General features: G+C 51.7%; 2 protein-coding genes across 2 annotated transcripts; both read right to left on the reverse strand.

Annotated features, from left to right (window-relative positions):
* Nucleotides 1-199: 199 nt before the first annotated feature.
* HOXD12 (homeobox D12) lies at nucleotides 200-1,968 on the reverse strand. Its single transcript, XM_015634192.2, has 2 exons — nucleotides 1,277-1,968; nucleotides 200-953 (listed from the first exon to the last, which is right to left on the reverse strand). Exons 1-2 carry the CDS (start codon nucleotides 1,836-1,838, stop codon nucleotides 715-717), a joined length of 801 nt encoding a protein of 266 aa, XP_015489678.1. The 5' UTR covers nucleotides 1,839-1,968; the 3' UTR covers nucleotides 200-714.
* Nucleotides 1,969-6,908: 4,940 nt separating this feature from the next.
* On the reverse strand, nucleotides 6,909-9,176 carry HOXD13 (homeobox D13). Its single transcript, XM_015634191.2, has 2 exons — nucleotides 8,397-9,176; nucleotides 6,909-7,615 (listed from the first exon to the last, which is right to left on the reverse strand). The coding sequence occupies exons 1-2, from the start codon at nucleotides 9,100-9,102 to the stop codon at nucleotides 7,365-7,367; spliced, it is 957 nt and encodes a 318-aa protein (XP_015489677.1). The 5' UTR covers nucleotides 9,103-9,176; the 3' UTR covers nucleotides 6,909-7,364.
* Nucleotides 9,177-15,847: the final 6,671 nt, after the last annotated feature.

The raw sequence follows: 15,847 nt of genomic DNA on the forward strand, positions 1-15,847 counted from the left end.
CGGACCGGGCCGTGCCGGGCCGTGCCGGGCCGTGCCGGGCCGTCCCGTCGGGGCGGGCCGCAGGCGCGGAGCGGCTGAGCCGACGCTCAGGTTACGCGGGCCTTGCGCGGCTGTCACGTCACGCCGGGCTGCGGTCGGATCTGCGGCTCCGGGGGCTGGCGGGGGGGAGGGTGAAAAGGGAAAAAAAAAAAAAAAAAAAAAGACTAAAGAAAAAGGTTTATTTGCTAACCACTTTCCCCATCGCTGCTCGAGCAGGTTACTCCAAACCACAAAACAAGCCGGCGCCGCAGGCTCGCCCTGGCGTGCAGGGCAGCAGATGAAGGGAGCAGCCGGGACTCACAGAGCTGACGTCTCTACTAGGCGTTATTCCTTTATTTTGCTGCAAAATGGTGTTTACATACAGATAAAAGAAATCGATCTTAGTTTAGCACCGCTTGTTCTCCGGGGAAAGAGAGGGTAGGATGCAGGAGAAAATCTATATAAATGGAGAAAGAAAGGTAAAAAGCTGATAATACATGTTTCCGTGCTGGTCCGGCTCATCTTCATCTTGGCTAAGAACTCAGCGTTGCCTATTTACGCAGGGATCCTACGCGTTTCAAGAACTTGGTTTAAATGGTAAAAAGACCCACTCCCCGCGTTTCCCTGGCGCGTACGCTCTACTCTAGGGGTGAACACTCCGGGCACAAGTTCATGCAGGAACGGCCGGACTCTGCTCTAGTACATAGAAAGAGCCTGCTCTCGCATTACTACTCTTTTCTTTTTCATCCTCCGGTTCTGAAACCAAATTTTAACTTGCTGGTCGCTTAAATTCAGTCTGTTTGATAGTTCTTTCCTCTTCTGTCGGTTAATAAACTCATTGAGGAGAAACTCGTTTTCCAATTCAGCAATTTGTTGTTTTGTGTACGGTTTCCGTTTCTTTCTTGATCTCCCCTGGGTGGGACACCAAGGCAAACCTACAACAGACACGTCGATAATTTAGTGGATCAAGTCTGGGTATGCAAATATAGAAATAAGTAAAAAAAACCCAAAAAACAACAACAACAACAAAAAAAACCCCAACAAAACCGACAACAACCTGCAAGATACCAGAGCTAAACTAGGTTGGGAAATTGGGAAAGCACATCTGACAGCACAATTTCTACCTAACCTCCGAGTCAGATTAAGCGATTTTTGCTTCGTAAGAGTTACAGGGAGGGTTACAAAGTAATTACAGGCATTTCTTTAAAAAACGTATAGCTAGGTCGCTTCTAACTAAAGCGAGATATTTAAAGCATACCATCCTGCACTGAAGGTCTGAGGCATGACTGGACTGCTGCGGGCTGAACTGTCAGGTTCAAGTTGACGGGATTCTTGATGTCCTCCTTTAAGCTTGAATTGCAGGAATTCACTTCAAAAAGAGTAGCCGAGCCATGCAAACTTCTCTGCAGGCTCGAGTGGTCATACTTTACGGGCTTTAAGTTGGTTGTGTGAGTAACAGTTGGGTCATTTGCAAAAGGTTGCCTCTGCCTGCATCTCTCCTCTTGTTTGGAGCTCGTATCGTGGGCGTAATATTTACTGTTGTCTTCCAGGCACTCCTTGTTGCCGTTGGAGCTGATGTTGATTGGAACGGAGCCGGGGAGGTAAGGCTGCGCCGCGCCGCCGAACGCGTGGCTCTGCGGCTGGGCTGCGCACGAACTTGAGCAAGTCCAGGGGATCGAGCTCCGGGGGTAGGAAATGGTGGGCAGAGCCGCCAATTGACTGCCATTAGCCCGCAAATTAGGAAAATAAAAGGAATCTGGAGATTGCAAATTCAAGAGAGAACCAACGTAGCCAGATCTGTAGAGACTGCGATCACACATTTCCAACAAAGGACTTCAGCTGTTCTTACAGCGGTATTTAGTTACAACAGGGAATAAGCGGAAAGCCTGAAACGATTGGACGAAACTTTGCAGACAGGTTCTTCAAAGCCGGTAATTTCAGCACCGCCTCCAGCGACCGAGCCACCGAGTCCCCGTCCTCCCCCCCACCACCATTTTTTTTTCTTCTTTCTCTTCACCCCCACTTTTTAAAAGTCTTATGATAACACTCGAAATATGAAAATATCGAGCTCACAAGGGGGAGGGGAAACCATGGTCTCCGCTTCTATAAAAGTGGCCGGGGCGGGTTGGCAGAGCTGCGGCGCCAGCGGAGAGATGAGAAGAAAACAAACATTTGCCGAGAGGACAGGGCAGCCCCGGGTGCAGCCCCCGTGCCGGCCGTGTCCCCCGGCTGGCAGCACCCTCCGGGCTACAGCCATACCCACGGTAAGAGTGAGCAGCGAGGACTGGAAATTACTTGTGATGTCTATGAGATGTGAATGTTTAGGGCACACGAATGTACTTCTACCCCTAACTGCATGATATGCATCTGCATATGCGTGCAAATAAAGTCTTAATGGATCGGATATCACCGTGATGGTCATTCTGGCACTCTAATGGCCAGTATTCTCTTGGGTCCTCACGTTTGCCCCTTTATCCCCCTTTTGCCCTTCATCCTCACTTGGAAGCGCTTCTAGGCGAACAAGGCTTCTAAAACTCAGTCTGTTTTGTCTTTAAAATACAATCAAACAAACATCAACAAACAGAGAATAGCAACAGCAACAACGCGGAATTACTTGAGCAACCCTCTGAGATTAAATAAATAAATAAATAAATAAATAAATAAAATCGACAGACTTCAAGAAAGAAAATGCCAGGGTCTGCTCTTCAGCAGAGAGGGTGTGAATGCAGCAGCGGGCAGAGGGGAGAGTCAGCCTCATCTCCCAGGTTGTGTGTGGGGAATCTTTCTCTCATGAGAAGAAAATTGTCCCTTATTGTTTTATTACTGTGGTATTTTGAGGAGTTACACACATTTTTACATTTTTAATTGATCAAACGAGACCCCATTCATTCCGTTATGTCTCTCATTTCCCCACAGCCCCAGTTATTAAAATCTCTGAGAGCATCCTCGCAGGAGATTACTCATGTTCTTTCCCGAGCCGTGCGGGTCTCTAGACATTGTTCTTCCCCCCGAGAAGAGGCAGGGCCCCGTGTGCTGCCCCCAAGGACACTGGCAGGGAGCTGGGAGGCTCGGAAGGAGAGCAGTACCCATGGGCTCTGTGCTCCCGGCCGCTCCCCGGCCGCCCCACACATCCCCGGGACACTGGGGGCCGATCAGGCTCCCGGACCGGGCGTTTCTGCCCTCGGCCTGTTTCCATCATCTCCCCTGGTGTGTGCGAGCCCGGCGTCAAGCGAAGCCTTAATGCCCGCAGTTTCCCACTTTCATTACCCCGGTTAAAAACTTGAACCTAGTTAGCATGTAGGGTTAATTTTCCCTGTTGTTATCCTCTTAATCAAAGTTTTAATCTTGGTTTTATTTCTAAGGCGAGATCAGAGACCCTGCCCTTCTTGACATTCTCCTAATCAAATTCATCTTTCTGTTTAATGGGAAATTGAGGGAAATTCTGCAGTAATTTCATTGCCCTGGAAAAAAAATCTTTAAATGATTGCTCTCTCCTAGACCACACAGGACCACACAAGCACCGCTGGAGGATATTGCTGACCACTGCCTTTAATTTTTATCGTTTGAATTATGTCTACCAATTGAATCTCCCTCTTATTAGCTGACTTGTATTCTAACTTTGTGTCCCCTAAGAAGATGGGCGATATTTTTTTTTCATAATCGCCTTTTACCGAAGAGCTGACTCTGATTTTCGGTTCTCGGAAGAGAAAAAGAACATTCAGTTCAAAGGCTATATTTTTGTCTGCAATAAACACAAGGAATGGATGTGAGTTCCCAGTTACCGGAAAGAAAGGTGACACTTCAAACCAACTTTTATGGGGTTAGAGAAAACAGAGCTTTCAATTAATATTCAACTCATTTGTAATTGCTAATTAATCCAAAAAAAGAAAGAAAAATGACCAAAAAAAAAAAAAGAAAAAGAAAAACAAATAAAATAATAAAAACCTGAAATAGCTGGAGACACATTTGGGAAAATGTTTAAATCTACATGGAAAAACATTTACAGAAACATCTTGTTCTAGAGGCGTCTGGCCTCGGAGCTGAGGAGAGCGGGGTGAGCAGAGGGAGAGCCTCGTACGGACTTGAGCCGCCTTTTCCAGCCCCAGCCGGCTGCTGCTTTGGGGGCGGCGTGTTAATGCCGTGGTTGTCCCCCCGCCTGTGTCTGTACAGGAAATATCACCACTGAGGAACAGGGAGACCTGGAGGCCTGCTTTCGCACGCTCCTTTCCTCGTTTCCGCTCTTTTTTTTTAAAATTTATTTTATTTATTTTTTAAATTTTATTTTATTTTATTTTATTTTATTTTATTTTATTTTATTTCCTGATTTTTAAATAGGCGTCCGGAATGGCCTGGACATCAGAACTGACCACACGCTATAATTTCACCGGCGTAGTCTTCCAGTTTACAGAGCAAGGGCGCTCTGCGTGTGACCGAACAGCCTCCCCGGCTCATTTATCACTCGGAAATGCGAGAATGCTTCCCCTGCCTATGCCGGGGGTTGTCCAGGAGATGGCAGGATTGCCTCAGACATGGCTGGGAACAGAGCGCTGCCTGACAGGAGCCAAGCAATGCATCACTGCGCCACTGTGCATTTCCCATTCGGTTTGTCGAGGTCCATGTTAATTATCTGCAATAAGGTGCGCTCCGTTTCAGGGGGAATATCGCACCCTTTTCTCTGAACATGGGCGGCTGGGGCCGGCTGCAGCTGGGGCTGCGAGGCTGCAGCCCTGCCCCGGGGCCACGTGGAACTGATGTCCTGAAGAGCCCAAGCCGTGGCCAAGGCGGTTTCGAACAAGGCTCACCAATGCCCCGGCTCCAGGCTTAGAAAACCCTTTTAATCTCAGCCGGTAGGTAGAGCAGAAGATGCGCGCCTCACTTTCCTCCTTCCCGGAGCTGCTGGCTTCTAAATGATCCTGCACGTTCCTGAGAAACTAAAAGGGGACTCCTCTCCATCTGGTACCGATTTGCCAGACAGTTCGGGTTTCCTCCTGCCCGGGGAAGGCGGCTTTGGCTCGGCAAACTGCGCCTTCTGGAAGCACGGAGCCCGGCAAAGCCAAAGGTTAAGCCTGGAAGGAGGAAGAGAACAGCCCGCGATGGCTCCGCGGCCGGGAAACAAAACAGCTCTGGCAGTGCCCGGCCGTCCGCCCGCAGGGAGACTCGGTGGGAGGAAAAAACCTCTGTAGAATTAATGGCAGTATGTGTGGGTGAGTGGGGGTACCAGGGGGAGAAGAGAAGAATTTAAAATATTCGGAGAAAACAAGGTTGCATCAGCAGAGAGGGCCGTTCCAGGCACGTAAATGATGAGCATCCCAAGCGTCCTTTTATACTAGAATTAAACAAAAAAGCGCTTTGCGATAAAATCTGAACTGCTCAGAAACGGACTTTTTTTTCGTCCGTTCAGGGAAAACAAACGCCATGAACGTGCAAGAGGAGTAGAAAGGGGAAGGAAGAGGGAGGAGGAGGCGGAAGATAAGCTCCCGATGAAGCCAGCCGGTTGCAGAGAAAACGGAGTGGAATCGCTCCGGGCCGGCAGCCGCGGAACCGGCAAGTGCCGGGATATTTTGGAAATGGAGAACAAAGGGGCGGCAGGCTGCCCTCGGCCGCCAGACACCGGGCACACAGAGCAGGGCTCGGAGAAAAGGGGAGACACGGCCCTTCGCCTGCTCCCCGCGCCCTGTGCTTCTCGGCGGCAACATTTCTTTCTCACTAAAACACTTTCCTATCGACAAGGCACTCTCGGATGCTCTTCCTCGTCCTTTAATGCACGTCTCGTTGTATCTACCTCTCATGTCACATACACGAGTCCTGTAAGTGTCCCTGAAAGGATCCCAGGCAAACCTGGAGCCCGTGAAACCCCCTGCGGCAAAAGAAGGCGAATTTATTTCTCTCTTTTTATATATAGTGAAAAGAAATAATTTTATTGAAGAAAGTTCAGGAAAAGATTTGCAACAGTTAACAGTTTGGAAGTTCAGATTGTATTTCCAACACAAAGTAAAAGCTGACTTAAGGACAAATTTTTAAAAAGCGGTTTATGGAGAAATAGGCTTATCGTATGTCTTACCACATACAAGGGTAATCAAAATGTTTAGAGCAATAGAATATTATAATAAATAATACTAGTTTGGAACACATTTTAATAATTAGACGAGGCACATTAACAGAGAGGATACCACTTCTCTCTCTTAGTTGTTGATTAGCGTGTCTGATCACCCTGTGAATATCATAACATGCACACTAGGTTTAAAAGAATAAAAAAATCGACAAAATTTTAGCCTTTTGGCCCATATAAATTATGGCATCTTTTGAATTTCCTTATTTATTGCTTCTGTCATTAACACCCGTTTAGTTTTGTAAATTAAAAGCCAGCAGTGACCGCTTGTCCGACAAGGATTTTTTTGGGCGGTAGGAAGGAGAAGAGTCTTGGGCTGCTCCAGACGAGCAGGGCAGAGCGGACATTCCCCGCCAGGTCTGTGCAGGTCCATACACACCTCTGCAGGGGCAGCCTCTCCTCTGGCCGCGCTGCGAGCCGGCCAACCCGCCGTGCCGAGAGCGCTGCCGAGGACCCCTATCCGCGCTCAGCCTCACCCCCACACAGCCTCTTCCCTTCCGCAGCCGGGGCTCCTTTTCCAGCCGGGCACCACGGACTCCTTGCTCTGAAAACGAAACTGCGGCGGAAAAAACCCAGAAGCCCAACCTCAACCCCAAAGCTCCAGAAGCGGGGAGCGCGGTGGGACCCTCGGAGAGGTTCTCCCTTCCTCGAAAAAGTAATTAAAAATTCTGCTGCAGCCAGTAACCCTCCACGCAGTTCTCTCCGGGTCCCAGTGGACCAGGCAGGCTTGGCAGAAGCCGGGTGCTGCCACGGGTCCGTATTCCGGCTTTCTTGTATTTCCGATTGATTTTTTTTTTTTTTTTTTTTTTATTTCATTCGGCGTGTTTTGAAGTTTACGATACCAAATCAAAACTGACACTTTTTGGCACTGGCTGTTGCTCAGAGAAAAAAAAATCACAGAATACCCCCCGAAGACTTAATCATTAAAAAAAAAATATAACTGTTATCGTTCAACATATTTAAATTCGTTTATACTGGCCTAGAGGGAAGAACAGAAAATATAATTATAATTAATATTATTATTATTTTCAAAAAGAAGAAACTATAATTCGATTCAAGAGTTGTCAACACTCCCTTACACTGAGAGAAAAACGCTGACTTTCACGGAAAACAATTCCCGAAACTTCGCCACCGCTGGAAGGACAAAAAAAATTAAATATATTTTCAAGTCTTTCCGAAAGTCTTTAGCTGGTTGTAAATTGAGTTTACATTTTCATCACTGTCCGCAGCTAATGTATCAGGATACGTTGTCTTTCAGTTTGGAGACTATTTTCTTATCCTTCACCCTCCTGTTCTGAAACCAAATGGTAACTTGTCTCTCAGACAGGTTTGTGGCTGCGGATATCCTTCGCCTCTTGTCCTTGTTAATGAACTTGTTAATGGCATATTCATTCTCGAGTTCTTTAAGCTGCAGTTTTGTGTACGGCACTCGCTTCTTTCTCCCACGCCGGTAGACACACATATCGGGCTGGTTTAGTGCAACGTCCCCTATTGTAAAAGACATTATGTGAAAAATCAGAATTTTATTACAGGCGTTTAAAGCTTAACCGATACTTGTTGGGCACTGGTTTTCATGGGCAAATAAATAATGCCGGGTTGTTTACAGTTTATTATTATTTACACTGCCACATTATTTGCACTCTAGTAAAGCACCACCAAAACCTTGATGGACTGTCATCACTTTTCAGGCATGCATGGCTAACCGAGCATGCAGGGCGGCGGGGGCATTGGCTGGGGGGCTGAGAGCGGCTCGGTGCTGGCAGCGCGCACACAGAAATCGCTTTGGTGAGAGTTCCCCGGGTTTGTTTGCATGTGGTTTGTGCCTCTGTGCCCTCACTACTAACAGTCTCTTAAGTGCTCTGGGGCCGCCGGATCAGTCGCCCTCCGGAAGGGCAGAGGAGAGCAAGACTTGGAGCCACCGTCCTGCAAACTTCAAACGCGACTACAAACCCGGCCACCGAGGGGAGCAGCGGGAGAAGGAGCCCGAGGCCGCCTCGGGTCCGGTGCCCTGGCGCTGGTGGCGGGGAGGTTCTGGGGTCAGTCCCGCGGGTATTGAAAGCAGAGGTTGAGGATTTTCTCGGGTGTAGACGGCCGAGGGGGGAGTGAGAAAAGGAGAATATCCACCGCCCCCACCCTGCTCTATGCGTGTCTGTGCAGCGTGTCCAGCTCGGCAGGCCGCCCCTGCAGGCCGGGGGGCGGGGAGGGGACGGGGGAAAGGCGGAGGAGGCGCGGGGGAGTTCAGCTCAGACCATTTCTCCCCCTCTCGTACCTGGAAAGGACGATTTCCAGAAGTGCGAGCTCTGTGTCTGATCTTTGGCACAGTAAACCTGACTATTCCAGCCATTAGCCAGAGTCCAAGACTGATAGCCCTCCATTGATATGTATGTTTCGTGTCTCGGTTCCCCAGAGCCAAACGTTGAGACCATGTCTATGTACCCAGGAACGTGCTGGTATGGGGTTGTATAGCCCTGGTAGAAGGACACTTCCTTCGCCCTGGAGGAGACTTCATTGGCGGGGACACTCGTGCTGGTCAAGCTGGAGACGTCCATGTACTTTTCCACGGGAAAGCCGCCAATGGAAGCATGGGGGGGAGACTTCAGGGCGTTTTGCTGTATCCCAACCCCGTGGGACATCCTGCAGCTATAGTATCCATTGCCAAAGTGATACCCATAGCCCAGCGCGGGGGCGGCGGCAGGCGTGGTGGAGCCCGGGCAGTCCTTGGTCGGGGGGTCGGGCCTCGCCGCCGCCCCCGAGCGCTCCCCTCCGCCGGCGTAGGCAAACCCCGAGGCGGCGGCGGCGGCAGCGGCGGCGGCGGCCGCTCGGCCCGTGTGCGCAGCCCCGAAGACGGGCGAGGAGAGAAAATTACGGCACTGCCCGGGGGCTCCGCCGCCGCCGCCGCCGCCGCCGCCGCCGCTGCTGTCGCCGCGCAGTCCGTCCATCTCCCAGCTCGCTGCTTTGCTCATGGCCTTGCACATCGCGGGCGGCGGCGGCGGCGGCTCGGTCCCCGGCCGGGCATGATGCGGATGGTTATTAGCCTCCAACAGGTTGGATCCTGGCGGTACGTTTATAAAAACGAAGTCCAGGTTGGGAGGGGGGACCGGGGTGGGGGCGGCCGGCCCCAGATTAGTTTGCCTCAGCCCGGGGGGCTGCTCATAGGCTGCCGTCGGAACATGTGACCCTCCCGCTGCCCGCACTGCCCCTTTCGCCTCGCAGCCCCCCGGTCGGCACCGACGGCGCCCCCACCCTCTACTCCCACCCCCGCCCCGCCGCCGCGCTCCCGCCCCGCCGCGGGCCCGGCTCCGGAGAAGGGGGAGATTGGGCGGGGGAGCGGCGGTGATACCCCTCCGGACCAACCTAGGCCCCCGCTGCCTTCATCTCCCCCTTCCTCCTGCCCGCGGCTTCAAAAAGGCCAGCAGAGTACCACTGGAACTTTTGAGGCCGCGGGCAAGGGCCCATTTTTACAGCCACGGAAAGGGGTCTCACCGGATCCACAGCGAGACCTTCTCCAGTTCATTGTTGGGTCTGCAACCCCAACACGGTCTTTGTATTCCGTCCTCTCCACCTCCCTTCTTCCCGGAGATATATGGAGTAGAAGGGCTTTGTTATATGGGAAAAGGGGTCCCCTGGCTTCACAGAACTGTGTGTCCCTGGGACAACTCTCCCTTTACCCCCCCCCTTTACCCCCTCCCCCCCCGATATTGCTACCGGCTAGGAAAATGCATGGGGTCCGCGTGCAGCGCAGGATGGTAAACCTGGCACTCATTACATGTGGCTTTTTACCCCGTGCAGTGTCAGTTCATGCCGTGGTAAGGCAGCCTAGGTAAAACGCAATTTGCTTACGCTGACGGCTGTTCTCGTGGTGACTTCCCAAGACTGTGGCAAATCCTTCTGTCGTCTCTCTCCGCTCTCACTCTGAGTCGGGATGGAAAGGCAGGAGCGCGAATACTGAAATGGAGAAAGCTCCGAAGACGATTCCTAACTCCAGCCCCAACCACAACCTCAATCTCAACCGCAATTCCTACCCCTCTGGACCGAGTCCAGTGACTCCGCAGTTGTGTATAGCCCGCTTAGTTCTCTCTTGGGCGCGGAGGGCAAGAAGTTGCTGGGAAAAGTGTCAGCTTGGCGGGGAAAGGCAGGGAAACTCCGCGCCGCTGTAAACCATATAGCTGGGGCTGTGTTTACTGTCCCTACGGAGGCTCAGGCTCACGAGAGAAGAGAGGCAGCCGCTATGGAGGTGAAACTCTGTGCCAACACCATTCCGGGGCTCTGGGGATGTCCTTGCTGAGCAGCCCGGGCAGGTGATGCCGGGGGTCCCCGGACTCTGAGCTGTCGCGGGATAGTTGCAGGTCCCGCAGCAGCCTCCCGCCCTGCAGCCCTACTTTGTAGCCGGTCTAATAATCGTCGGCGGTATCTGGAAACGGGGTTTGGAATGACAAACGGGTGTCCGTAATTACGGCAACAACCGGATAGCATAGACGAGTTCATGTTCATTAGCTCTGACCGCATAATTGCTATTAATCTTTCATAATCAGCTAAGAAGTGAGCCAGACGTGATTACATGTTTCTCTCGGTTATCAGCCGAATCACTGTTTACTCTCAGGACATTAAACCCTCCGTAATTCGAAGGAAGTTTTGTCGAAGAACAAATTTCTCACCCTTTTATGTCCCTGCAAGCAATTTTCTAGCGATAACCCTGCTATAAAGGAAGTCCAGAGAAACGAAGGACTTCACTTCTCCGGACATCTTTCCATGTGAATTCCCACGTCCTGTTGTGTTTCCTTTTTCAATAAATGCACTGAATTTTTCTCTCGTGTCAGGACCTTTAAATAAGGCCGCGAAATAAAGGAACACCTAAAGAGCAGGGTTTCGGAACTTTTTGAGGTCGATTGCATGAAAGGAAACCACGATGCAGATACAGCGACTCCCGTAGAGGTCTTCAGCCCTGCCGAGACCTCTGCTCCGGAGAGAGCCCCTCGGTGTACCAAAAAACTCTTTGGGCGGGTTCATGACCAACAACTTCAATTCTATAATGAGCTGCTTTGTGAAGGGTGTAGAAAACAGCATTGCCTTGCGTGGCAGGATATTATGCACAGGAATAAATGATCTCATGAGCAAAGGTCGGTTCTCGGAGAGCACCCACCCAGTTTACAAGTAGCACGATGCGTCCCGCACCCCCGGTGCGGGGGGCCGTGCGGGGGCGCCGTGCGGAGGCCCCGAGCAGCCCGGCGCTTCCTTTGCCCAGGGAGAACAGTTCCCATGGAGGCTCAGCTCAGTGTCGGGCAGCGCAGGAGGACCTGCCGTGCTGGCTGGGCCTCTCTCCCTGCCAGGCCGTCCTTGTTTTCTCTGGGCAGCGCTTCCGCTGGTGGCCAGCGCCCCGAGGAGTCGCGTCGCATTTTCCATTGACACATTGCACGGGAATCTGCAGAATATATGAGCTAGAAAGCAACACTGCAGGCGTGTTTGTACCTCCCCGGAAGAAAAGATTGTGGGCTTTATTTATTTATTTAATTTTTTTACTATCCTGAAATTATCTCATTTAGTCAAGTGCATTTACCATTATTTAATACAGTTAGGATTCCACTGAAACTTTTAGCACAGGGTTTTGGTATCTGCCTAGTATCCATCTCTTATAGGAACCCTCCCCCCCCTCCCCCCTCCCCCCTTCCCTTCCCTCCCTCCTTCCTTCCTTCCTTCCTTCCCTCCCCCCCTCCCCCCCCCCCCCCTCCCCGCCGATTTTTTATCTCCTCCCTCGGCAGAATTTGCTGATGGTAATTGTGTCGATAGGAAGTTGCTTCTCATGTTAGTGTTTGCTGTAGGAAAAAAAATTTTTCGTCCAGGACAAACATAGAACGCAAACAAAACCACTCGATTTATATATCTCCCAAACCTTATCCCCTGTCCACTGCGTTCCGTTGTTATCTTTTAACTTGTATGAACTTTTAATAGCTAAACAGAACAGAAAAACTTTCATTTTGTCCCGTGTCTCAAAAAAATTAGTTATGGTTTCGAATAGCTTGAACAGCAACAAGTAGAGAATTTTTAAACTATTTTCCCCTCCAGATCCATGCCATAGCTTCTCAGTTCTTTAGTTACTTCGACCTTGAATAATCCGTTTCAAGAGGGAGAAAGTTTTCTCGGGGCTCCCCGCGTGGCCTCGGTGCAGCGGCCACGGGCGGCTGAGCACGGCGGGTGTTGAACTTGAGCTCCCGGGTCACGGGCTGACGCTGGCCGCTCTCTGCCTGCCACCGCCGCTCTGAAGCAGCGCGGGGACCTCGGGACCCTGACCTTGGACCAGCTCGGCAGCCTGCCGCAGCTGCAACCTAAACTGAACCGTGGCTGAGTCCCTTTGCGACCGGACATGGGATCTATCGTTTGAATTAAACCCTTTCTGTGTGCGAAGGCAGCCTCAGAAAGCATCGCGTAGCTACGAAGCTCGAGTAGTTTCCCGGGTATTTCTGCCTGGGCAGCGTGGGGTGTGCAGAGACTCGGGGACACGCTGTGCTCGTGTCGTTTGCTAGCGAGTGACATTTCACAGACAGTATGGACTGAACACGGCCCAAGATTGGCCCTGTGCTGATACGGCGGCCTGGGGCACAGGGGCTGAGCAGGAGCTCAGACACTCAGGACAGTCACTGTGCGGGTACGGAGCTGCCTGCCAGGCGGCCTCCGGCTGTGGGAGGGGGCGGGCTGGGCCGGCGGGCAGGGATGGACGGCAGGGGAGCAGCACCGGCGGCAGGGAAGGACGGCAGGGGGGCAGGACCGGCGGGCAGATCATGTAGGACTAGCGGGCAGTGCCGGAGGGTACGACAGGCAGGAAAGGCAGAGCTGGCCGGACAGGCAGGGCTGGCAGGGCAGGGCAGGGAAGGGCTAGCAGGGAAAGGCTGTCAGGGCAGGATGGGCAGTGCAGGGCAGTGCAGGGCAGGGCTGTCAAGACAGGACGGGCAGGGCTGTCAAGACAGGATGGGCAGTACAAGACGGGTAGGACAGGACGTGCAGGGTTGGCAGAGCAAGGCTGGCAGAGTAGGGGCCGCAGGGCAGGACGGGCGGCGCTGGCAGAGCAGGGGCGGCAGGGCAGGACGGGCAGGCCAGGAGCGGCAGTACCGCCAAAGCACCACCAGGTGGTACTGCCGTGCCTGCCGCCGCGCCGCGGGCTCCTCGGAGCGGCCCCGCCGGGAGCGACTCCCCGCGCCCCCGCACTTCCCCCGCGCACCGCATCCCCGAGCACCGCATCCCCGAGCACCGCATCCCCGAGCACAGCAGCTCCGCCTTCTCCCACCCCGAGTCCCACAGACCCTGCGCTACAGCCGATGTCTCCCTGCGCGCTGCACTGGGCCCTGCTGGCAGCCTGCCCCTCTAAGGGATAGGAAGCATATATTCCTCCCCTCTTCCCAAGAACGCTCTGACTGGTGAAAACTGCCCGAGATGTTTGTCTCATTTAATACGAACTTCATCTCAGTTAAGCTACGTGACCCTTTTTCCCCGGGTAAGATTTAATAAATGAGTACTGAAAAGTTCTTTGACGCCTCCAGCAATAACTTTCAAGGTAAAAACCTGGCCAAAGGCCTAAGCAGCTATTTAAACTTACAAGAACAACTGAGTAAACAGTCTAGCAAAAACTCACATATTTCAGCAGTTTCTCGGCGGTCTCTGTAACTTCCTTCCTCTTTGCCCACTGATGTTTCAATGTCCGTGGTTCTTCAGGCTTAGCCGTTGGTTTTGAGCAACTACAAACATATTCGGAAAGATTTTGTAGACTGTGCTACTCTTTTTGGAAAAAAACCAACCAAACAAAAACCTCAACGGAACACCACAAAAGAAAACCATCAATTAAAAAAACCCAACCAAACTTAAACAAAACCACAACCCCAAAAGATAAACCCCCCTGCCAACAGATGCATACAAACAACAACCCAAGAGATAAATATCAGTGCAGTAAATACCTCTAGCTTTCTGGGAATATAAACAACAGACAACTACTTTATTAGGGGGTTGACAGTTTGGGGTGAACTGATTAACTGCATTGCAGGGAACGGTTTTGTAACTTCACCTCTACCTAGTGGAAGATTATTAACGTCTTATATAACATTTTATAACCCTTGCATATGCATCTAGCTATATTTTAAGATACTCTGTACATAACCTAAGGTATCAGTATTATTTAAAAGGTGCAAAATATGGCCCTAGTAAAGACCATTCATACCCGCCCTTGAGTGTAACTTATTTTTCTCACATTGGGGCTTTTCACATAGTCTTTTTCATCCGCTCCAAATAACATAAAACCCGTTCTCTCCTTTTTAGTGGTGCAGTAACATTTTTTGAGTCTAAAGCCGTGCCGGTTCTGGTGGTGTGCACATACGATTGCCTCCGAGATGTGGTATCTCGCCTGCGGTTTTCGACAGAGCCGGGGGAAAGATGCTCGCCGCGTTACAGCATGTAAGAAAACAGACGAGGGCGCCAAACGACAGCAATAAACGCGGCCGCAGGCTTCCGCTCCGCCTCCGCCCCGCCTGGACCGGCGGCCGGGCCGGCGGCGGCTGCGGAGCCAGGCACGGCGGGGAGAAGCGAGGGGCTGCGGGGCCGGGCGGGGCCGCGTCCCCCGGGCGGGGCGGGCCGGTGCCAGCTGCCGCCGGCAGGGCACCCGCTCGGCAGCGCTCCGCGGGGCACCCCGGGACACGCTCCGGCCCTCCGGGAGCGCCCCGCAGCTCCCGGCACGGCCGGGAACACCGTGGGCTGGCTGCGGCCCCGTGGCCTGCCCACCTCTCCTCTCCCCTCCGCATCGGGCCGCTCCTCCGCCGCGCCCGCGGGCAAGGAAAAGTTGACATTTACTCTTGTCTGGTTTCGGGGGCTGTAAAACGCAGGACACCACGCTGCAGTCTAAATTCACATTTAGAGGGTTGACATAAAACTCTCATTAATAGAAGGCTGAATTTTGCAAACAACGCCTAGAATGCTTCTTAAATACTTGGTGGAATGTTTAGGGAGACTTTACATGTTACTGAAAAATAATTTGACAATTATCCCTTTTCGAGCTATGAATCATGCGCAAGAGCACAGGAACTTAGGAGATGAGTGTGACCAAGATTAGCAGGAACAGCTCTTCTCATTAAAAAAAAAAAAAAATTAAAAAAAATCAAACCCTCATTTAATCACAGGAAACATTCGGGTATTTCTCCGGGAGATGAAACTCGTATTCTCAATGTCTAAACAGTAGATGATGTGGGTGAAAAAAAAATCACGGCGAGAAAAAAGGTTGGGCAGCTATCGAAGCGCACTCCAGAGATGCTAACGACAAAGGATTTATCTTCGTTTAAATGGTTGCCATCAGCGTCATTATTACTAGCAAAGTTACCACTGAAGGGAGACTTTCCGAGTGTCACGTCTGCCGAGCGCGGCAGCCCGTGTCTCCAGCAGCGCGGCCACGCTTCGCCCCGCGGCACCCGGCACAGAGCGGAGGGATGAGCTAACTGAGCCACAGGTAACTTTGGAGAGAGGGTGTTAAGGTGATGTTTCTGATAGGTCGGAGCCTGTAGGCAATAACCCCCCATCCATCATATATTCCAGGATTATTTTTTAATTTTCATATGCTTAGGTTTTATTGGTGGTGGGGAGGAAAGAAGCAGAGGGCTGGAGTGAAACCTGCCGGGAAAATGAAATGGACGCCCACGGAGTGTTTTAAATGCACTTTAATGTTCACAAATGCATTTAATGTTCTCCAGTTAT

The sequence above is a fragment of the Parus major genome, chromosome 7, assembly GCF_001522545.3.
Source record: "Parus major isolate Abel chromosome 7, Parus_major1.1, whole genome shotgun sequence".
NCBI lineage: Eukaryota > Metazoa > Chordata > Aves > Passeriformes > Paridae > Parus > Parus major.